We start from the raw sequence: 25445 nt of genomic DNA, 5'->3' as shown, positions 1-25445 counted from the left end.
GAGCCCGCAGACAACATTGCCTGTCTACCACTCTTCAACGTCCTCCCAAAAATTTTCGAATTCAATTCGCGGTTTGTACAGTACGTATTGGTCACTTGGTTCAGTGACTCATTAGCTACAATTGACATGCAAACGACGGGCCTTCAAATGACATCATGCTGCGAGTGGGAGTAACCAATTAATTAAACCGGTTTGAAGCTTGCACGAACTTGCCTGCGTTCAACGTGCTCGTTCGACCTCTCATTGTCGCGCGTCGTCCGGACTGCCGTGCGTGCCTCATCGACAAACAAATCGATCTCAGTCATCGCAGCACGGCCGACATCTCGCTACTGCGCAGCTCAAGCAGACGGATCCGAGTGCCTTCCTACCGCGCCATGATGCCTACTGCAGTTGTACGTTTTCTGTTATTGACAGCTGCCATTAGCGGTAAGAAAATGCAACAGACGATGGAAATTTTGTAGGCGATGGTTTGATCGCAGCGTTCCCTTTGTCGCGGGATCGATTTCTTGTGGCCGTTTACCTGTGGTTTCGTTATATGTTTGGTGTTCACGCGATTTGCCTTTTCGATTGGTGTGATCGATGTGCGAGCTTGACGTGAGCGAAGTGCGGAGTGTTGAGAGGTGCGGAAGTCGGGAACTGGGCTTGTTAGCACGTGCTCTTTGTTGTGTGAGTGTACTGTGCTGTACGTGCGGCGCGCTATCCGGCTGCAATGCGATAGGTCGATTGTATGACATGCATTGTATAGTAGTGGTGTGGTCGTTTGAAGGGTTGGTTTATGGTTGTTTGGTTGATTCGTTGAGAAATCGCCGGAAACAGTGTATGTCACATTGGTTGACGTTGTTGTCGTTTCTAAGTGTGTTTAGAGTGCTAAGTGTTGTTGTGTTCAGAGTATGGGAATGTATTTTTGGGGACAGTCCTCCCTCTTGTAGGGACGGGACTGAGTAGGGTAATTCCCCTTGCGCTGGTTTAGGGTCTGTTTGTGTTCATGCATGATGTGATGTTGTATTAGGATATATAAATGCACATAGTTATGTTTCTACCTCTCAAGAAAGACGGTCCAGTGGTGTATATTGTTGTATGGTTGTATGGATATTATGTATGGATATTATGTATATCATGATATTGTATGATTTTATGATTTCATTTTATGATTTTATGTATATCATGATATTGTATGATTTATGATTTCATTTTATGATTTTATGTATAACATGATATTATATGATTTTATGATTTCATGTTATAATTTTATGTAAATCATGATATCGTATGGTTTTATGATTTTATTGTATGATTTTATGTATAGCATGATATTGTATGATTTTATGATTTTATTGTATGATTTTATGTATATCATGAAATTGTATGATTTTATGATTTCATTGTATTATTTTATTTATATCATGATATCGTATGATTTTATGTATATCATGATATTGTATGATTTTATGTATATCATGATATTATATGATTTTATGATTTTATTGTATGATTTTATGTATGTATTAGCTATTACATGCGTATCTGGTGTTTATGGCATTTATTGACCCAAGGCCTCACTGGATTATCAACGAGATAATTGACTGAGCCAGAGGCAAAGTTCAATTATCAAGGTGTCCATAATGCCATTTAGTTACCGCACGTGGCCCCTACCCAATGAGCGCTTGATCTCTACCCAATGAGCGCTTGATCTCGTAGATGGTGCAATAATATCTGAATTCGGCCAAGTGCCTGCATTGTTTAGTTATTGCACACATACTGTAGTTATTGCATAATTATAGCATGCTTGCCATGGGACTGTCCCTGATACTGAAACCTTACACTAAATCTTACTGCCGACAAACCAGGAACGCTAACTATATGGTCAGCTACTGGAACGCTCATTGGGTAGGGCCACGTGCCGGTAATGAAGTCGGTTATCACCCTTCTTCCAGAGCAATATCATATTTCTTGGGGTCTCACTGTTTATGGCACTCGCCTATAGCTTGTGCAATAAACGGTGGGGGGGACAATAAATATGATATTGGTCTTGAACATGGGGCGATAACCTATACAAACACCTCTTACCATGTAATATGTAATTTATTGTATGGGCATGGTCAGGTACAATAACACCCACTAGTGAGGACAAGGAGAACCACCCCAGCAATGCTGCTGAATGGGACAGGTCATGTGAAGCAGCAACACCTGTACTCCCCTTCCACTTTTCAAATTGCAGCGTTACATTCTACATGGGCAATAAGCAATAAATAACTTGTTTGTGCTTTTATGTAACCTTGCTGAGGTAATTAGCAGATTGTAATAGGTGTTATGTGACTGCACTAAGTGTGTTGTGTTATGTTTGGTAGCTAATGGCTTTTGAAAGTTTGTATAAGGGAAATAAGCTAATAGACTAAATGGCATTTAGTGTATTGTATTGGTGCCTGATGTTTACTCTAAAATATACCCAGGGTATATTCTGTTGCTATGACAGTGGGTGGATTATCAGTACATTCTACCTCCACCTGACCTGTACAAGCGCTGTAACTGGCTCATATTGTGTACCCAACCACGCCCATACAATAAATCATGATATTGTATGATTTAATTGTATGATTTTATGACATGCATTGTACAGTAGCGGTGTGGTCTCTTTGAAGGGTTGGTCTAGGGTTACTTGGTTGATTTCTTGAGAAATTGTGGGAAACAGTGTTTGTCATATCTAGCATGTTGTTGTTTCTACGTGTGCTTAGTGTTAATTAACTAGTTAAGTGTTGTTGTGATGAAATGAATTTAGGGACTCTTGCTTCCCTATAATGTGGGGGATGAGGGAGCGTAATTCCCTTGGGGTCGTTTAGGGTAATGTATGGGGAGATATGAATTGTGTTATGTGGTATGAAGAAATCATGTCTTTTCTTCAGGTGAAGACTAAAGACAATTCAGTGTTGTGTGTTGTGTGTATTGTTGTATATGTTTCTATGTTTATTATTGATATACATTAAGCCATAGTTTATCATTGTGTTACTTTATGTATATCAAGATGTGTTGTTATACAGATTGATTGATATATTAAAGATGAAAATAGGTTACTATACAATACAAAATTTATATAATTTCTTGAGAGGCACCCATTTGTCTAAGAGGGCGTGGCTCAACACAACAAGGCTAAATGTATTATTAATTAATCATGCATGCTACATAGCAGAAAAGACAGGAACCAACCTTAATTAACCAGTGTTTGAAATTTTGTAGTTGTAACCTTTGCAACCTCACAAAATTTTGAGTCATCAAGGAGTTCATGGCTTTTACATATGTATCATAAATATCAAATAATGATACTGATTGTTCTGGTAAGTAAATGAAATTTTAGGATTCAGAGGCGTCACCCTTAGTCTGACCTGAGTAATTCCACTGTTATACTCTAGGGCATAAAAACAAAATTTTATTGGGCCGTTATAACTTGATTTAATTAGTTGTCAGGATGGCAACCTCACTGGTATAGTTGGCTATCACATGAACTCAATTACCGCATTTCCACGGATATTGCCCCGTGGGGTACTATTATTGGCACAGGGGGCAAAATTTGAGCATGGGGCATTATTTGCAGAAATATGGTAGTCGTCATATGACAACTTGACGACCACATTTTCAAACACTATTAATGCTATACTGTTAGTGCACTAATATTAATATTGTATTTTATGTTAGTGTTATCAGTTTCTACATCTGTCATTCTTATACGTCAGCAGGTCATTTGACGGCTCGGCTAGAAAGTAGATGGGACACGTGCCCCATGAACTCCCTCTCCCTCCCGGTTGCTACGCCTATGTTATTCAACTTGTAAAACTTTATGTGTATCAAGATGTTTTAGTTAATTATTGACTAATTAGAAGGGATATGGCAAATAGAGCGAAATGGCTCTAGTTATCACTTGAGGTTAATTAATCATGTTTCCTTCTAATTGGTCAAATACTTATACAATGTGTTGCATCAGCAGTAGCCAATCACAAGCCTCTTGTGTGCCATGAGCATCTCACTGAACATTACTAGTTATAATGCACCCAGAGTAAGCAAGTTGGTTGGTTACTGTTGATGTAACTTCCTGCAATTGTGTATGATTTATTTTATGTGTATCATGTGTTTTTATGTATATCATTGTATGGTTTTATGTATGTCAGGAACATTGGGCAGTTTAAACCTGCGTGTCACTTTGCAGTCATCGTCAATTGTTAGGGATGTGAGGACGGATCTCAAAGAGGCAGTTGCGGTACCAACTGGTTCTAATGTAACACTGGAGTGTCGAGGGAATGGTGTTGATCCAGCTGTACATTTCCTGTACAAAGGAATGCGAACACGTGCAAACGAGCTGTCATCTATGATGCCACTTAAGTATACCATCAGTGATGTTACGTATTGGAGTGATTCAGGCACAGTGTATGGATGTGCAGACTTTAGTGGTCGTGGTGTTGACTTGACTTTGGTCGTATTAAGTAAGTTTATACATTTATGTTAATCAAAGTGATATATTTTATTGTAATGCTTGTTAGTACCTCCTATCATTGAACATGGCCCCGAACCATACGTGAAGTCGGGATTGCAGGGGAACAAAACTCTGCGATGTTCTGCATATGGAAACCCGGATCCATACATAGAATTTGAACGAGAAGGACAAACTGTACGATCGAAGGTGTTTGCAACGGTCAAGAACAGTACGGTAGCAGGGAAACAAATTAGAATTATAGAGAATACCTTTGATGTGGCCATTAACTCAACAGCAGACTATGGCAATTACACGTGCGTTGTCAGCAACTCACAGGGAAACGTGACAAGAGTTAGCTTTGTAGCACCTCAAGGTACATCATACAACAACTGAACTTTGTGTGATATGTCTGAGTGATGTATCTGTTTATGTGTAGAGTCTCCCCAAATTTTGTCGATTACTCGCTTGCCAATGCCTGTAAAAGTCGGCTCTCGTATTTCCCTGTCATGTGCTGCAAGTGGAGTTCCCGTACCAGCAATAGTTTGGTTACTTCCCAATGGGTCATCTCGTTCAAGTCGAAACGTCACCGAGCGTGGTCGCAACGTGAGCAGTCAACTTGTTCTAAAGTCGGCTCATTATGAAGATGCAGGGCGATATGAATGTGTTGCGGCAACAGGAAAGCTGTTTAAAGATAGAGCACAAACTATAGTCAGTGTTACAGGTATGCATGTGTACAACAATGGCCCACATTGTTAATACGTATAATGAGCCAATATATTTTGCTGGTTAGACATACCGCAGCCTCCAACAAATATCTCAATTGTCAATATTACATCTACGTCTTCTGTGCTAACATTTGTGTTGGGATTTGATGGAATGTCTTCTATACTCTATTCTATGGCTGAGTTGACCGACCATCGGTCATCAATAATACGAGTCATCCGAGCTTCTAACACAAACAACACAGTAGCATTGAATCGGCTAATGGCATACTCGAGCTATAGCGTTCGCATTTACTCAAGGAATGGTAATGGTAAGAGTGCGAAGTCTTTAGCAGTGAACTTTACGACAGACATAGCAGGTAATGAGACTTAATCTTGTTAAATTGTGTCATACAGTAACAGTATAACAACCTTTGTGATAGTTCCTGCTGAAGTGCCATCTGGTTTGACGGTCTCTGTTCTGAATTCCACGTCTGTGCACGTTCAGTGGCATGTAAGCTGCATGTTTTCACATTCCCACAAATTGATATACTTCGATGTTATTGGTTACTAGGACATACAAAAATCCAGTTGGAATTCACCCACAAGAGGATTCGTGGTTCAATACAATTCCCAATATTCTTGGATTAATCAAACTAATAGAGCGGCTGTCAATTTTTCGGTCATTATTTCTGATCTTGCTCCGTATACGTATTACAATTTCTCGGTCGGTGCTTTCAATTCAAAAGGCCGAGGCAACTTTTCAGACGAAGTTGGTGTGAGAAGCAGTGAAGCTGGTGACTGAATGACTTGTTTGAATTTCAATTGTGTGTGTTCTTGATCTCTTGTATTGTTTAGTGCCAAGTAGTCCACCCACTGGATTGTGGGTTAATAGAAAAACTTCTCGGTGGGCAGTTATACAATTTGAAGCTCCACCACTTTGGTCTATTAATGGAATTCTTCAAGGATTCATTACTATTGTACGAGAAGTAGAGAGAGATGTCATTGTTTATAACAACACGGTAAATAAGACGAAACTAACCGCCGACATTATTGAACTTGAACCGTTCACAAACTATTCGATTCAAGTTGCTGCTTATACTCAACCAGGTCATGGTCCGTGGAGCATTCCTATTTTTCTGTTGACCGATGAAGAAGGTTGGTTTTGTATTTCAATTGTTTATAGACGTGATTCACTGTGGTATTGCAGAGTCGGGGCCTCCAACTTGGGTACAAGCATATGCAGATACGGATGCGTTTACGTTGCAGTGGCAAGCACCCACACTGCCAAATGGACACATTACAAAATATCTGATATTGTATCAGAAGGAAGGGGATACTATGAACAGCTCAATGTTTGTGAATAGTGTTTCTGTCGAGGTTATTCAGCAGACTACTATACGTGGTAATCTCAGCTCTGGCACAAACTACACGTTTACTGTTTATGCAGTCAATGGCAAGGGATTGGGTAAACCATCAAGGAATCTTCGAGTTATGGTAACGTCGATCACATCACAGGCATCGACAGATGCTGCAACAACGAATGTACCCTTGACCAGTTCTCATAGTAGTGGACCCTCTGAGGTTATAACACAAGCAATGCCCTCATCCAGTAGTCGTGGAGTTCATGTAACAAGAGCAGTGCCCTTATCTAGTAGTGGTGGAGATAATGTAATAATTGGTGGGGCAATTGGTGGGGCAATAGGTTTAGCTCTACTAATTGTGCTGTTTCTCTTGTGGTTGATGGGAAAACGACGGAAGCAAAAGCGTAAGCTAGAGAGACATGTTGTCAGATTGTTAGTTTACATGTTTTAATCTCATAGGCATTACTTTGAATGATTCTGTCATACAAAATAAAGGTGCTATAGGAGGTGATGAACGGGGAAGATACTCAAGGTAGCTGTAACAATAACCGACTATTCTGAAACTAGTACCTGTATTTACTGTTTGTGTATTTAGCTGTCCTCCTGTGCTTCCTATGGTTGATGTCCCTGATGAACTGAGAAGCAAAGGGCCACTAGTCATTGAAAATAGGGGATTGAGGGATTTAAAGATAGAGCCAACACGCGTTCTAGAAGAAGAGACGTCGTTTCATGAGAGTGTGGCATCTGAGTCTGTTCCGCCTATGCCCAAAAGGAAACCATCAAAGACTGAAATAGAAGCTGCATTAGTAACTAGTGCAAAACGAGCATCATCTCCTGACTCAAGCAGCAGCACCACAACAGACGACTTTGTGTACTCACAACCAACCAACACTGTACCACGTGGCAAGAAAACATCACGGAAAGTAAAGCATGATCCAGGGGTTGATAACAAACAGATGCCAGACCCGCTTGTATTTAAGAATTTCCCACCTTCTTTGAAGAAGAAACCGTTTGAAAGTAATTACGCTGAACCTCAAGATTCGTACATTTCTAGATCTTTTAGAGATTCTCAAAAATCTGCTGATGAGCCAGGGAATGGTAACTATGAAGAAGTTGCCCTACCTCAGAAGTCTAGACCACATTCTCAAACTCAGCTAGTTTCAAATAAACATGCTAAGAAGCTATCGTTTGTCAACAGATTGTTTGGAAAGAACAGATCAAAGTCAGATTCTGAAATGAGTGAAACACAGTGTTTAGAAAGTGGTAGGTATCGCAAAGGGATGACTCTACCTAGCAGACCACGAATGGATTCTATTGATGAGCTTCCCCCATGCGAGAAGTCTGAGCGCTCGTTTTCAACTGGACAACGTACTGCCAATGGTGGCAGTCAAGCACATTTGTATGAAGATGTAAACACTAATAGCAGGATTTATCAAGATCTGCAACTATCAAAAAGTCAGGAATTACGAGATAAGGAAGGCTATCAGTATACACATCCTGACTCAATGCAGCAAACACAAGCAATACAAAGTAACGATCAAGGTATGTCTCACTCTGATGAGGAAGGTGACAAGTCATTGTCATGTGGTAACTACTGTGATCAACAAGACGCAATTAGAAAGTATCCCACATGTGCATATACTGCGGTTGACTTGAACCAAAAGCGTCGTGACCGTATCGCAAAGACCGAGGAGTCAACACAGCAAGTATGAAATTTTGAATTATGTGAATAATTAATGTACATAAAGTTTGTTTTCTAGGTAATGCAAGATACTGATGCGTTTGCAGAAGAATCAAAATCTAGCAGTAGTGAGTCAGCCGAGGAACACACCAACTGCATCACAAACCCAGCCACAAGTAAGACTGAAGAATTAAAACAAATGGATGATGGGAATGATCCCACTGCTGAGTAGTCACAGTAAACAAGTCATAGTTGCAGAAATATACGCATGTCTCTTGAAAGTCGGTAGACTAAGTCAAGTCTAAACACAATGTTTTAGTTGGCCGTATATCCTGTTCAGTATCATATTTTGTAGTGCCTTAGTGTTAGATTCCTATTTGGTAGAAGATGTGTAACAGCACCGTAATGTACATGTAATATATTGACACACGTGGTTGATTCACATGCATTTACTGTATTGGTCTCTCATATTGGATATGCAGGGGTGGCAGAACGGGGGGAAAGGAGGGTAGCTGCCCTCCAATATCGGGAGTAGGGGCATCACCCTTCCAATCCTGGTTAATTGATGCCCGAAGAAAATACTTTAGTTGCCTGCAAGTAGAAATAATGTTGAATGATGTTGCCATTGACTCGGTTGATACACATCGTCGTGATCATTTGTGTCTATGCTGCTCTAGCTACACAGATTAATCAATGACAAACCAACCATATTCAGTTAAAATCAAAATGGCTGCAACCTTTCTCAAAGGAGCATCCGCCGCCCTGATATGAAACAACTGGATTCCTTCAATGGCAGCTCGTGATGATCAATGTATGGACAGCATGAGGACACTTGAGTCACTCCAACTGTACACCTTCGATTTCTTTTTGTAGCGACCACTGTTCATGGTCCAAGTACAGACAAAGAGATTTACTTTCTTACCCATCAAAATAAATCACTATTAGAACTCTGTTTACATCAGAAGGCGTGGTCCTGTACATGACGTTTGACTTGTAAGGATCTAAAGTTGTAAGTTGAGCTATGGGCGTGTCGCGTTGTTACACTTGGTATGCAGTGGCTGATAAAATGTTACCATAATGTTACCATCTAATGACCGTGATCATGATGCAATGCTCACACTTCCCGTCACGAGTACGTGTGGAAAAACCTCATTCTTCATTCGGACGCGCGGCTAGCAACCAGTTCATGATCCATTAATTTTTTTGACTTCCTGACAGCGTCTGGTAGAGATGCAGAGGTTCTTGACGGATCACTATCCGCTCGTTCAAGCAGTCAAGAGAAAGTCGTTGGATACGGCCGCCAGCTTGATCCGTAGAGGAATTTCTGCAAACGTGACCGTACGAGAGACGCCGGAATGGTGGGCAGAAGAGGTAGGTGTACTAATAGTACGTACACTCGTTGATCGATCTCTACAGCAACAGACCTCGTACGCGCCAAAATACTGGCAGGTTACTTCGAATTCAAACGTGCTAATTGGTCGCTAGATAGCAAACAACGTCTTTCGGTCTCACGGTTTGTCGACTATAGTTGCTCTAGCTTTCTACATCAATCGTCATATGGTGTGCAGATTATTGCTAAACTGAAAGTCCTTGTAGCAAAAATTTCAACACAACTGTTATTACGGAGGCGTTTCCTCTTCATCGTGCATATGCATGCAGGGGTGGGAAAGTTTTATCAAGCCTGGTGGACAGCAAAGCGGTAGCGTTCTCGTTTGTCTCCACTGGCACGTCACAGTCGGACGTACTACTAGGAGCGCCCTGGATTTCAACGGCTGAACCTTCACAAGAAGTTCGACGGCCACAGGTCTGCCTAAAGAACTCTTCAAGCGGTTTTTGAGCCATATCGTTCAATGCGGAGAGCTTGGCGTCTGCTGTCTCCGTGGACATCAAGCCTACGACACGTGCTTGCAGTCGTCACGGCAATGCAGATAGTGCATCTGGTCCAGCGATTTATTCAATTAATGGGAAATTACATTAGACTAGATACCGACTCCAGAAGGTCAGAGTGAGAATCTATTTTAGCAAGTTCGTGTCGCCAGGACAGGGCACGAGTGGTGCCAGTGCTGTCGCCAATGGCCCAGTGCTGTCGCCAATTTTGGCACCAGTAGCGCACCCCTGCTGCACGTGACATGTCATGTTGAGAGTTGAAGGTAGTCTACCAGTACTTTGAATGTCAATATTTTAGAAGCAAACTATACATGTATTACAACGTTCATACAGCACATTAGTGTACACAATGGGAGGCCAAACCTCGCCCCAGTAGGTGTGACTTGTACAACCACAAGCTTCCTGAAAGCTTCCAGAACCCAAGCAGCTGACCTCTCCAATTTTGGAGGTCCAGCGACACCCTTGTAATGTTTAAACGCGTGTTTCCTGAGGCACTGAAGTATATCACGTAGTTGAGGATCGACGTATTTGTACGCATGCGCCAGCTAGAGTGGTCGTAGGCAACTTCTTGCTTGGTAAGAAATTGTATTTATGCTTTGGATACTGCGTGATTATATAAAAATTACCGTTTTAATTGTAGATCGAGTGTCCACTTCTACATTATGCAAGCTTTGCGGGCGATAGAGAAATGGTATTGTTGTTATTGAACAACCAAGCTGAAGTCAATGGACTCGACAGTGTAAGTGCAAGACTTATTATATATATATATATATATAGGTATTAATTGTTACATAAAATTTAAATTAGTATTCTTTTTAATTAATTTATATTTACCAAACTTAGTAATTAATGTAATAGAACTAATAATTTTAATTATTTTTAAAAATTTGTAGATTGGAGGTACTGCTTTGCATGTTGCCTCGAAGAGAGGACATGTTGAGGTAGCAGAAACGCTCTTACAGAGTGGAGCAAAGGCCGATGCAAAGGGACGAGTGAGTGTATTTCTATGATTTCAGTTTTTAATTTTTATTTATTGTTTATTGTTTTTAGAGGGCATGGACACCTCTGCACTGTGCATGCTTTAATGGACACGAGAATGTTGCGAAGGCTCTTTTGAGTAAACAGATAGATCCTGATTCAAGAACATTTGTAAGTACATCCATATAGTGTGTGTGTGTGTGTGTGTGTGTGTGTGTGTGTGTGTGTGTGTGTGTGTGTGTGTGTGTCGCTGTAGCTCAATTGGTTAGAGGATGCGTGGAGAATGGAAACATCCGGGACCTTGCAGGGTGGCAAGTTCAAGTCACAGTGATGGCGAGCTATGGCATAATTTCCTTGGGCTAGAAACTTACACATGATTGCCTGTCTCGACTCAGGAGAATAAATGATTACCTGGTCTTTGACTAGGATGGCAAAGGCAAAGACTGCAACAAAGTCCATCAGACACTGGGGTCCTGATGAGACTTCGGGTGCCCACACCACAGGTCGCTTCGCAGTCGGTGCTCCTGCAAGCACCTGGCCAGGCTCTAGGAGATTGCTTAGCGCAGCACATAGTTCCTGCTTAGTGCACAGGGACTCAGCCGTCTGGCTGGGGGTTCAATAGTAGCTCCTTATCAATTTGCCATGTGTGTGTGTGTGTGTGTGTGCGTGCGTGCGTGTGTGTGTGTGTGTGTGTGTGTGTGTGTGTGTGTGTGTGTGTGTGTGTGTGTGTGTGTGTGTAGATCTACTACAACCAACTTGCAAACACAAGATCAAATTTACACACACACACACACACACACAACAACAACAACAACAACAACAATAACAACAACTACAACAACGGTGTCCAGATGAACAAAAACCAATGCATATGGCTAAACACATGTACACGTACTATACATAGGCAGAAGCAAACCTACATACAACAATTGATGTATCAGTATAAATTGTTCTAATTGCTCTAGTTTGAACAAACTCCGCTACACTTGGCTTGCAGACAAGGCCATGCAAATGTGGCTGAGTGTCTCTTGTGCAATGGTGCTGACATAGAAGCCAAGAATGATGTAACATTTCTTTGTTGCACCACCTCTTGTTAGCTCATCACTTTCTTGTATTTGCAGGAGCTTGATACACCTTTGATGTGTGGGGCTGCATGGGGTAAGATTGCAGTCATACAGCTGCTGATTGAAAAGCACTGCAATGCATCGGCAGTTAATGGGGTCAGTCTACTTATCTTAAATGTGTGATTTTGTACACGTAATATTTTTTGCATTTAGCAAGGAAAGACTGCTCTTGATCTTGCTGAAGAAAATGGTCACGAAGAAACAGCTGACTTCCTTGCTGCAAACACGTATATGTCAAAACATGAGGTAAACGTACTAAACTATTGCAGATAGTTTTCAAATACTATGAATGTCTGGATTGTGTTAGGACGATATTTCAATGTCTGGAAGCAAATCCAATAGCTGCTCAGAGGCTGAGAATGATGAGGCATCAGAAGAGAGTACTGGAGTCAGAGGTGAAGCTTAGACTGTATTGCCATAGTACCTCACTGAGAAAGGCATGCTGGTATAGCGCGAGGCTCTGCAGACTGCACTTATACCTCAAGGTATAAAGGCATGTCCTTTTGAGGGAGAGAATAGCTTGTTATCATAGCCCATGTTTAACTTACATACTGAGTACCGTACTCGCTTGATTATTACCCCAAGGCTCAAGTAATCCGCCACACCCAACTTTGGCCAAGTCGTTATGCATTTCACGCCTCTTTAAGTCATTTAATTAGTGCTAAATAGCGCTTTGCACAGTGACTGTTTGCTAGATTTGCGACTGTAGAAATAATATTTTTAACTTGCACATGTCTGTTGACCACATGTTGAAGGTTTGATGACTCATATACATATCAAAGATTTTAGTGTAACAACATGCTGTTTGAGCTAATGAATCAATCACTTCCACCAAGTTACCACATTAGATGTCAAATTTATGAGAAAAGCCGCATCCCATACTTGAGACCATGGGAGTGGGGTAAAAATCAAGCGAGTATGCTACAACATCTGCTATATCAGATATCTAATCACTAGCACTTATTTACCAATTCTCCTATTACAGGTACTTTACACATGTAGATTGATCTGATCACTGGTGTAGCATTGGGGAGCCTAGGAGGGATATATCCTCCCCAATCTTTGTAGGCGTGTCAAGCAAAAGCGCCATGTTTTCCTCAGGTTACCAAATAGTGAGACGAATCTTTGTCCACCACACTGTCCTGGTAACGATAGACTTTCATACTGTGAAAGTAAAGAAGTATAAGAATGGGCGTGGCTTTGCAGTTTGATTGATCAGCTCCCTAAGACATAAGGACCATGCTATGCTGGTGATCTGATCACTGTTTAGGCCTATACTACTGAGCAGAGCTCTTCATAGCAGTCAATTCTGCCATTTCTGATGCTTTTAGGGATGCAGTCTTCTAATTTTTGCTTCTTTTCTTCTCTGAAGCTTCCTAATTTACTTTAGAGTTTTCCTGTAAGTCTTCGAATTGTTTGAGAAGAGTCTAGAAATTTATCCATGCCATGTTGACTTCAGATGCACTAATGTGCTAAGGTCTATATAGAGGCATCTATGACTACTTCGCTTTTAGACACGCCTGCTTAGACTAGTTAGTTGCAAGAAGTCTTGGTCACACTTTCTGCTGACCCTCACTTACAGAAGGATTCTCGTCTGTGTGAGGTAATGCAGCAGCTAAACAATCTTGAAAAAACCTATCAAAGTACAGAGTTATCTGCCATGTGCCATTTTAATCTTCATTATGCAGCGTCTTGAGTTACAGACATGGGCATAATTATGGAGCCACTCCGAGCTACACTTTTTAGTAAATTAAATCAAGTCATAATTGTGAGGTAATGGCTCTGATTGTGCCATTCACATGCCTGAGATTGGAGGTGATCATGTGTGACCTACATGACTGCTTCTTGCTGTCAGTTCAATTAGTTTGAAAGTTAATAATGAAAATCGTTTTTCAAAAAGCTTCTAAACAATAAAAAGACTTTGTTATGTCAGAGGAGACTATACGTTTTAGTTTACTTGCATATTGTGAGTCTGCTCTTGTGACGTCACAACATGAACGGTTTGGACATGGTAATGTATGGTGGCGGTGGTTAGTCTGGTCATTCTCTAATTGTTTGTTACTATGGGTTGTCAAAGCGTCCAATCAGAACAATATAAATACCTAAATAGCATGATTTGATGTAGAATCAGCGCGTCAGCAGGTATAGTCATAAATCTGTAATTGTTCATTTCCATGCGTCAGCTGATATGGGGGTGGCTTCATAATTATGCCCATGTCTGTAGTTGTCACCAATTAATGGAAGTGGTTTGTTTATAGAGTCGGTCTCCTGTCTCATGCACATGTGGGAAACACACATTTGTTGACCATCTAGGGTGTTGATGGCGTAAACCTTACTTACGTTTTGGTGGTCCACAACTATCTGACAGCAATACAGCTCGTGAATGGGCGGACGCTTTGCACCTGCTGTGTATCAAAGCGAGTTTTAGTTTGGCGTCCACACTGCACTTTCTCTTTTTGCATTTTCCGCCATTTTAGCAGGTTTGGATTTCTTGTCACCACACTTTTTCAAACTTTTGAGATTTTTGTCGTTATTTGACTGCTAGATCTTTTTCTGCCTATTTGTATACAGTACCCTTAATTCTCGTATTTCAATATGCAATTGCTGAAGAATACAGATTGACAGTCAAATTCATTGTTCTTGTGCAGGTGCTCTTGCACGTTTAGGACGACGGGCGATCTCACTGTATGAGAAGGCTCTGGAAAGGGGCTGCGTTAAAGTTGCCTTTCTACTTCTCATAGTTACTGGCAAAGATGGCGCTGGGAAGACCAGCTTTACTGATTCACTCTTGGACTTACCATTTGAGGAGAACCAGCTGAGCACACAAGGAGCCGCTGTCAGGATGGCAGTTAGATCAACACAAGGTTGGAAGGAATCCAGTTCGGTAATCGACGATCTCTTGGCTTATGGATTTGTTGACGGAGCTCAAGTTCCATCATTAGGTCACTCATCTACAGAACTGTCATCACACACTAGTACTCGGCCTATTTTGAAGCAAGAAAATATCCCCGATGGAGTTACATCAAGCCCTATTTCTAGTGATTCCGAAACTGAGAGAGACAACAAATACAACGAAATTATGTCCAAGAGTTCTATTGGTCACGATCTTGCCGCTTCGTGTAAGGAATTGACGTGTCAGCAAGCGTGGCTTATAGAACAGCTCCGCTATGATGAAGATCTCTTCCATGTGTATGACGGAATGGTTGTGGCCACGATGAGAGACTTGGGTGGGCAGGAAGTCTTTATTCCAACACATTCAGCATTGATGCCCAATTCTTCAAAATACAACAACACAGCGTACATTGTCATGTCCAATCTGGCTAGAGATCCTGACCATCCATTCTCGTCGACGTACCGTGCAAGCGCGGTAGATACAATCCTTCCACGAGTGTCAGGCAGAATACACAGTGACTCAGACTACATCCGCTACTGTTTGTCAGCAATCAAGGCAGCCCACGGCAACGCATTGCCCACTCTCTACCTTGGGAAGACCGAGGGTGTAGCATCACCTCCTGTCTTTTTTGCAGCGTCACATGCTGGAGAAGAAAATGCAGCCAACAACGTCGAAAGCCACGAGGCTATTCTACGGGATATCATCCAGAGCAAGGGATTTGAGGCTCACGTAGTGCCTCCAGAGATTGGTAGTAGCCGGTTGCTTTTTCCTGTGGACAACAAGAAGTCTGGCAGCGGTCATCCTGACGAAATCATTCTTCTGATTAAGATGAAGATCGAACAAATGGCTGTTGCTCATTCTTTGTCTCAGGATCCGATTCCTCTGAGGTGGCTGGTTCTTTGGAAAATGGTGTGTCGTTTGTCTCGGATGCCTCAGTATAAAGTGGTCGAACTGAAATGCATTACAATACTCGCCCAACACGTCTGTGAGATCGAGACGACCGAAGAAGTCGAATTGGGTCTGCACTGTCTCGTTAGCTATGGCCTGTTTCTCTACTACCCAGATGTCCCCAAGATCCAAGATGTCGTTTTTACTGATCCGCAGTGGGTTGTTAACGGTTTGTCAGCATTTGTGACCATTATCGATCCAGTTCATTTGCCACCAATTCTTAGACAAGACGCTAGTAACCTGCTCAAAACAGGTCTTATGTCCTGGCCACTGGCGGAACATCAACTGCATAAAGCTGGCATCAGACAAGAAAACGTTCTATCAGTCTTAGGGCTCTTTCAACTGTTTGACGTTGCATTTCCATCTTGTGACAAGAACAAGATTGAACCAGGCTCAGATTTATTTGTGCCGTGCATGATTGCTGAAGATCACAAAGGAGTTTACTTCTGGCAGGAAGACACTCTTTGTCAATCTCGGCCACCATCTTTGATCTTTCGTTCAGTTGGGGTTGACATTCTACTCGAGACTCTGTATTTTCGACTTGTAGCCTGTGCGGCCTCTTACATGACTACTATGTCTCTAACAAGAGATCGTGCAGTTTTCTGCTTGCCAGACGACCTCAACCTGGAGCTGGTCTACTACCAGCAACGCTACATAATTGCAACAGTAAATACGGTAGACAATTTAGAAATCAAGGAAAAAGTTTACGTGCAACATTGCAGTGATATAAGAGAATTCCTTTCTCGTCACTTGGAAAATTCGAAAAAAATGGGAATGGCGGGACTACAGCTTGAGCTATGTTGCCTATTACCACAAGAAGAACGATCAAGTGGATATAGACCAGTGGCTACCATAAATCCCAATCTGATTATTTCCCTTTGTAACTACAACGTTCAACGTCCTCTACTAATATCCGGTTCCAGTCGTCTTAGCTCTAGAATGCTCTGTGACAAAATCAATATGTGGTATGGAAAATCGCCGATCAAAAGGAGAGAAAGAAATGTCTCAGCATGTGCCGGTACATCAGCATTCTCTGTTGACTGTGACACTTCGTTCGTTGAGCAAAGTGCTTATGTTTTAGCAGACTGGAAGCGAATGCCCACGGATGAAGAAGTTGCCAATGTAGCTTGCAACATAGGTCTCAAGTGGAAAAAAGTTGCAAGGCAACTGAAATTTCGTCGGGCGCAGATAGAAGAGATAGAATGTCAGCACTCAATGAGACTTAGCGAGCAAGCGCAAGCCATGCTGGAGACCTGGATCGATGAGCATGGCGAAATGGCGACCGTCGGACGGCTTTATAAGGCTTTGATTCAAGCAAAGTGTAGACGGAGAGCAGAAAAAGTGTTTGGTAGCATGAAACGTAGAAAGATACAGTAGAAAATTGGCCTGGTAAATTGGATGAGTTTAGTTATCATGATATGATGTAAAGGTAAAGACTTCAATATATTGTAAAACATTGCTAGAAAAATTAATAGAATGAACATGCAAACAGTTGACAATTCGTCTTGTCCAGATCGTGGAGCTCTTGTTTGATACTGAGCTGTATTCATGCATGTTACTTTGTACATATTAGCTAAGTCTATTTGTACGACAACATATATGCTACACTTGCATAGTGTGATAGCTAGGTGGACGACTTGCATGACTCGTGGAAGAACGTTTAGAAATAACCTACGTTTGAGCAAACTCTGCAAGTGACTGTCAAGGTTCGAGTGTCTTTAGATTTAAGAATATTGTGTTCAAGATTAAAGTAAATAATGTTTGTTGTAAAGATATCCTTCAGTGAAATTTATGTTGTCAATCTTTGTTAAATCAGTTAGTTCTAGAGCAGCATATATCCAACATAGAGCTACCTGTACTGATACTTGGTTCATTAGCTATTTCTACAATGCCCAGAATGTATATTGTAGCTGCATCGCAGAAAGTGTGTTACATGGTTTGCTGCTGGGATTGCTAAAACAGGATACTAATGAGATATACAGAAATTTTACTATTTTACATTTAAAGGTAGTCACAGTCGGTTTAGTTTATAATAAATGACCACGTATACTTGTACACACACGCGCGCGCACACACACACACACACACACACACACACACACACACACACACAAACACACACACACACACACACACACACACACACACACACACAAACACACACACACACACACACACACACACACACACACACACACACACACACACCTAAATCTTAAATCCTAAATGTCAGGAGCTGCCTCTCAGAGGTCACGCTTCCAGCTGTTAAGCTGGGTCCTGTGCGCTACTCGGGGAACTCTGGGCCTGCGCTAGCAAACTCCTGGAGCCGGGCCAGGCACTTACGGGAGCACCAACCTGCGAAGCCAACTGTGGTGTGAGCACCCGAAGCCTCACCAGGACCCCATGGCAGTGGCTGATATCACATCACAGTCGATGGCCTCTGAGGACCCCATTCAATGACCAGGTACTCATTCATACTCCTGAGGCGAGAAAAGCAAATGTCTCTCTAACCAACTGAGCTATCGCACCACACACACACACACACACACACACACACACACACACACACACACACACACACACACACACACACACACACACACACACACACACACACACACACAAACAAACAAACAAACAAACACACAACACACACACACAAACAAACAAACACACAACACACACAACACACACACACACACACACACACACACACACACACACACACACACACACACACACACACACACACACACACACACACACACACCTTCAACCTTCAACTGCCCATCCACATGGATGATGGCGAAACGTAAAAAGCGTAAGGAAAAGGAAATCACTATCTGGTAAATAGGTCACAAATCTATGCACGTTGATGACATTTATGTCTTTTCTTGTCACTCTCTCGTGTGAATAAACGACCACATCTGTCGCACTTGATTCCAGCCTTTGCTCGTTCCCGGGATCTAGGCAATTTTGTCCATTGTTGCAATTGTGACTTTTTTCCCTGTTTGTGACTTAAACAGTCACTTGCAGGTACAGTGCACAGCAGAGGCTGTTGGTCTTGACATCTGCTGGGATCGGCTCTGTCACAAGCCTTCTGACTACTTTGGGCATTTTCTAATTCTACTCTTGAAGTGATGATTGAGTTAATTTTGCTAGCACAGACGTTCTTCCACTTCTGCCTTCTGCCTGTCCTGCGTAAGCTGGGACCAGGTGCTTGTTAGGCCAACCATTTTGAGGTCTTTTAGAATCCTGTCTTTCCACCTTAGTCTGACCCTATGCGCTGGACGAGCTGATGGTAGCCACGCATGAAGCAGCTGCTCGGGCAGACGATGATCTTCTATACGTTCTAGATGACCAAGCCATCTAAGCCGCTGAGCCATCAAAGAGTCTTCTGCAGTTTCAAGATTGCCAAGCTTGTGCCTGATGTCATTTGATGTGATTCGTTCCAATTGTTGTTTGAACTTGTCTATTCTCAGCATGAAACGTTGACATTGCTTTGTAAATGTGACAAGCCTTGTGATATCTCTTCTAATCACGGCCCAAGAAGATGACCCATACAGTAGAACTGATAAGACAGTTGACTGGAACAGCACTTTTTTTGTTTCAGATGTTACACGGGGAGACTGAAAGACAGCTGTTAGTGCTCCAAAGCACTTTCCTGCTTGTGCAATTCTACACACACACTCACGCACACACACACACACACACACACACACACACACACACACACACACACACACACACAGGCATGTCTGAGTACACAAAAACTTGAGACGTGTCTTAAAATGTCTTCTGAGATCGAAAATAAATGACAATATCCGTCAGTAAATTGAATTCACTGTAGATGTTGGCTAGTAGATGTCACTTGTCACACGTTATACTGGCCATGCAAACAACCTCAATTTTTTAAATATTTATAGTGTTACCATTATATAAGAAACATGTGCACTCAATTAATTAATTTATTTGTTTATTGATGTACAAGGAAAGTAAGCATTAATCATGCCAACGCACTCGATCATTCAAACATCGAACTTCTCGGACTTCTCTGAAAGACAGAGTCACCACACTCATGATAATCCAGTCTACTAGCCAGCAGCTCGTCGTGAAACACGGCTGAAGACGCCAGTTTGCTGCCCCCAAGCCAAGCACTATGTTCACGATTATCTGGAGTGGCGACGTTTACTTCTGCACAACTCGTCTCAATCCTCGATATGTGAATCAGAAATCGATCTCGTAAAGACTGGAACATGGAGCCACTGCCACACAGCAACACGTTCTTGTACAGATCCATCCACATTTCTTCCGGACACGATTCGATTACGTTGCGCACCTCCTGGTGCAATCCGTCCACAAACTTGCCAAATAGAAACGGACGAAACAGACTCTCCGTACAGGTAAAAAATTCGGGACTAAATCTGAGCAACTGCATGTATACACAATAGACAGTTAGGTCACAAGAATAAAATTGGTTTTTTACAGGAACCCGCCCATCAATTTTTAATGGTGGGCATGTTTTTTTAAAAATAACTAAAAGGTTTACATTTAGGAATTTGAAGTTTTGTTGTAATAGTTTATTGGGACTGTATATCAAGTTGGTTGGCGTACAACAGAGGAATGCATGGTTGTATTGTTAAGGCATATTATTAAATGGGTCCATTTTGGGCATTAAAATTTGAGTTAGTGTAAAATAATGTATTCCAAATAAAATGTGTATTATAAAAAATAAAAATACTAAATATGAATATATAAAAATAATAAATAGAAATAATAGAAATGAAATAAAACGCACGCACGCACGCATCCATGGGTCCATTTTGTACATTAAAATTTAAATTTGTAATAAGATAATAAAATACAGAAATGTCAATTAATACATAATGTATATATATATATATATATATATATTACTAATTTGAATTTTAATGTACAAAAATGGCCCCATTCGTGCGTTCACTTCATTTTTTCTGTTTTTATAATGTAATAACATAATAAAATACAAATACATAAATTAATACATATATATATAAGTATAAATTTAAAAAAAATAGAAATGAAGCTCGCGCAAGCACGCATGAGTACATTTTTGTGAATTTAAAATTGAATTAGTTATAAAATAAAATAAAATATTAATTAATATGTTAACAATATATAAAAATATAAATAATAAAACTAGAAATGAAGTGCACGCACGCACGCATGGGGCCATTTTGTACATTGAAATTTAAATTATCAATAAGATAACAAAATACTAAATATAAATTAATATATAAATAATATATAACTATAATAATAAAAATAGAAATGAAGCGCGCGCACGCACGCGTGGGTACATGTTTGTGCATTAAAATTTAAATTAGTAACAAAATAATAAAAATAGGAATAGTAAATACAAAATATATAAAATTTAAATAATAATACATGTAATAGAAATGAAACGCACACACGCAAACACAATTTCTGAACATGTCTTAGAATAAACGCCGCGGCGTTTATTTTGTTATACTTGCAACTGCGGCGTTTAAACGAGGGTGGCGTCTATTTATTAGTAGGCATTTGAGTCGCCATACTGTGAGTCAGTGTACTAGACAGTTAATTATCGTCATTCAGAAAAATCTGCAAGTATAATTCAACCAAATAATGAAGGTTATTTAGTGCACAAAGAAAGCGACATGATCAATGTTCAAGGCCTGCATGGTTGGACAGTTCTCTAGCCATTGTGTTCCATAATAGTGGATGTGCGGTAAATAGAGTGCGGCGTCAATTAACGGGAAGGTATTTGCATTTATTAATATGGTTTTTTGCAAATGCAGCGTTTAATCAAACAAGGGCGGCGTTTATTTGAGAGAGGCGTTTAATAAAAATACGGTGTAAAAAAAAAAAAAAAAAAAAAAAAATAAAATAAAATAAAAAATAAAAAAAAATTCTTGTGGTCTTAATATTTTTACATTTTTTGAGTTTGAGAATTACCTTTTCTTCGTTCAGTGACCAGACTGCGTCATCTTCAGGCGTAATTTCTACCGGACCGCGATCGCTGTGAGCACCTCTAGGTCGATAGAGCAGCGCGTGTTTTATCACTCTAGCCGCTTCTATTGCCGACGGGCTGTTGTCTCTGAGAGTGAACCGTCTCTTGCGTCGTCTGGCCAGTTGATATTTGATATACTTTGTCACGTCCTCACCTCCGTAGTTGAGCTTTTTGGCTTGCGATTGGAGAGTCTGTAAGTGGTAAAACGGTACAATGTTGGTGCTGTTGTGACCGCAGTCGACGACGACGCCCGTGCTCTGGCCGGTCCAGTGCATTGACAGTGCGGGACTGGTAGCGATGAATAGCCCAGGAACGAGCAACTTCTCGAACATTATTTCGATCGACCGCTTGCGTTCTTCTGCTGTTGTCGTTGGATCTTCGACGAGAAGAACGGGATGTTGGTCTGGTGACGCTTTCAGGACGTTGAGAATTATGCATTTCCAAATCTGTAGACAACAAGTAGGGTAGAATCTATTGTTGACAATGATGACATGCAGTCATAGGCGTAGGAACAAGGGGGGCCAAGGGGCATAGGGGGGCCAAGGGGCATAGGGGGGCCAAGGGGCATAGGGGGCCGTTTCCACAATAATTTTTATGTCATTGCTTTTCTCAGAAATGCAATTATGTTGTACAAGATCGTACTGTTTGACCCCACAAACCTGAAAGTTTCATACGCCTGTGATAACAGCCATTTATTTATCAAATCTTATTTGGTTGTCGTGTACCATCAAGAGACTTGAAGTTGTAATATAATACTGTTTACCAATTTTTGCACAACTTAGTCGAATAAACAATTTACAGCTTGTGTTGACTTGTACAAATGCATGAATCTAAGAGTACACACACACACACACACACACACACACACACACACACACACACACACACACACACACACACACACACACACACACACACACACACACACACACACACACACACACACACACACACACACACACACACCACACACACACACACCACACACACACACACACACACACACACACACACACACACACACACACACACACACACACACACCACACACACCACACACACACACCACACACACACACACACACACACACACACACACACACACACACACACCACACACACACACACACACACACACACACACACACACACACACACACACCACACACACACACACACACACACACACACACACACACACACACACACACACCACACACACACACACACACACACACACACACACACACACACACACACACACACACACACACACACACACACACACACACACACACACACCACACACACACACACACACACACACACACACACACACACACACACACACACACACACACACACACACACACACACACACACACACACACACAACCACCACCACCACCACCACCACTAGACGATGACAACAACAACATTTAATTTTATGTGTATTAATTAACGTTTTAAACATTGTTTTAAAGGCAATTGCTTTATTAAATTACACTACTCTACATAATGGTATGTAATCAATTTGGAAAACATTACATTTGCATTTTCTAAATCCTACATTCATGTAATAGCTCCCCAATGTTGCATTGCATCTAAACAGCACTTTTGCATTCATATCTTACGTAACTGAAGTCAATCGAAAATAAAACTATTTAATGACAAAACAATTTCAAACAAGAACAATTTAAATTCAAATTTTCAAAATAATTTAATCTAACTGTACTAGAAACATTTAGTAATTGTAAGAAATATTTCAATTTTTGGTCTTGGACATTTTAACAGTTGTTGGGGTATTTGGGTATCCAAAAATTAACGCATAAATTTTTGTACCAACGTTTACATTATTTATATAATTAATAGACAACTAAGTCTTGGCGCTTTGATGAAGTCACGTCAACAGGAAAATGTTACACGTACACGTAGTAACATCCAGAACAGACAGTACCAAGTAAACATACCATTTCGAGGTTTCGGTCTGGACCGCTTTTGAGCCCATGCTTCGCAGCGTCTGGTCCGCACGCTAACATGATGGGCAATCGCCATTTGCCTTCAGTCACAATCTCCCATCTGAAATCATCAGAATCGGCCCGTACCACTCGAGGCATCTTACCAGGCCCACTAAGTCCAGCTCTAACGTTCCAAGAACCTGTATCGACAACAATCGTCAGAGGTGTTGCAGAAGTTGTGTGTGCAGATGTGGGTGACGGAGAAGGTGTAGGAGATGGAGAAGAAGGAGATGAAGAAGAACTAGAAGATGGAGGAGAAGTGGAGAAGTCTTCCATAAACGTTGCCATCAACACAAGATTCAATAAGCCGTATGGAATCTTCTGACGTTTTTGCTACATGCTCAAAGACGCGAATGCTTTAACACACTTGTTGGCAGTCATTTGACGTCTGACACGTTTGGTGCTAACTCGATCTTGTGCATGCATAGACGTTCCCATCAGCATGCTTGCTTGCTAGGCTTTCTACATCTCTATTGTAGATTCTGAAATAAATGCGCGGGTATTTGTGAGATAATCAGAACATGTTACAGTTTTTTTAGGTTTTGAGAACTAGATCAGTGAATTGTATGAACGTCCAGTTGATTGTAATGTTAGTGGAATCTATATGCTTGGGAAACTGCCTACTTGTACGAGGCAGCGTACTTATCTTTACATAAAAACAAATAAGTAAATAAGTAAAAAATAATAAATGAGTAAATAAATAGATAATTACATAGATATAAAGAACGTGCTTCATTGACTGATTTAGCATAATGTTGGTCTGTTATAATATTTGGTGATAACTTAATTGATATTAATTCACACACACACACACACACACACACACACACACACACACACACACACACACACACACACACACACACACACACACACACACGTACACACACACGTACGCACGTGCATGCTGGCACAATTACACGTGTACGAGTATGACGACCACGCAGACACTCAGACAAACTTGCACACATTGAAGTACTGCATGGAATCATCTACTGATGAGCTTCAAAATCTAATTTACATCTGCATACACTGTATTATGATATTCTAGATATATCTAATGTAATGCATGCAATTTGTCTCTGCATGCATTTTAGTATCAACAATAGCAATCATTGTATCTAGCCCTAACTCTGGAACTACTTTCAATCAGCGTGTATCGTTTATCTACGGCAAGTTGGCGAATATTTAATAGAACGAGTAAAAGACGTATAAAGTAGTCAATATACTAATATATATACTCGACGGTGGTTTTGTTGTCTGTTGTCCTCTCTTCAGTTTTCTGATTGCATTCTTCTACCTGATCTCCCTTTCTCAATCATTGTGTATTGCTTACCTGGGATCACAGGCATCAGAGCAGT

At 41.0% G+C, this 25445-nt stretch overlaps 3 protein-coding genes across 3 annotated transcripts; 2 read left to right on the top strand and 1 right to left on the bottom strand.

Annotated features, from left to right (window-relative positions):
* The first annotated feature begins 4349 nt into the window (after nt 1-4349).
* LOC134176794 (receptor-type tyrosine-protein phosphatase F-like) lies at nt 4350-8653 on the top strand. Its single transcript, XM_062643456.1, has 11 exons — nt 4350-4469; nt 4527-4832; nt 4896-5180; nt 5250-5540; nt 5604-5674; nt 5735-5957; nt 6019-6318; nt 6371-6928; nt 6984-7056; nt 7120-8230; nt 8285-8653. The coding sequence occupies exons 1-11, from the start codon at nt 4355-4357 to the stop codon at nt 8435-8437; spliced, it is 3486 nt and encodes a 1161-aa protein (XP_062499440.1). The 5' UTR covers nt 4350-4354; the 3' UTR covers nt 8438-8653.
* Nucleotides 8654-9435: 782 nt separating this feature from the next.
* LOC134177643 (uncharacterized) lies at nt 9436-17534 on the top strand. Its single transcript, XM_062644419.1, has 9 exons — nt 9436-9576; nt 10733-10831; nt 10986-11084; nt 11143-11241; nt 12036-12134; nt 12192-12290; nt 12348-12440; nt 12502-12589; nt 14843-17534. Exons 1-9 carry the CDS (start codon nt 9436-9438, stop codon nt 17410-17412), a joined length of 3387 nt encoding a protein of 1128 aa, XP_062500403.1. The 3' UTR covers nt 17413-17534.
* Nucleotides 17535-19943: 2409 nt separating this feature from the next.
* On the bottom strand, nt 19944-24432 carry LOC134177405 (actin-like). Its single transcript, XM_062644181.1, has 3 exons — nt 24037-24432; nt 22012-22512; nt 19944-20467 (listed from the first exon to the last, which is right to left on the bottom strand). The coding sequence occupies exons 1-3, from the start codon at nt 24370-24372 to the stop codon at nt 20060-20062; spliced, it is 1245 nt and encodes a 414-aa protein (XP_062500165.1). The 5' UTR covers nt 24373-24432; the 3' UTR covers nt 19944-20059.
* Between the last annotated feature and the right edge of the window lie 1013 nt (nt 24433-25445).

The sequence above is a fragment of the Corticium candelabrum genome, chromosome 3 (assembly GCF_963422355.1).
Source record: "Corticium candelabrum chromosome 3, ooCorCand1.1, whole genome shotgun sequence".
NCBI lineage: Eukaryota > Metazoa > Porifera > Homoscleromorpha > Homosclerophorida > Plakinidae > Corticium > Corticium candelabrum.
Note: the sequence above shows the minus strand (reverse complement) of the source record. Positions and strands in the feature narration are given on the sequence as shown.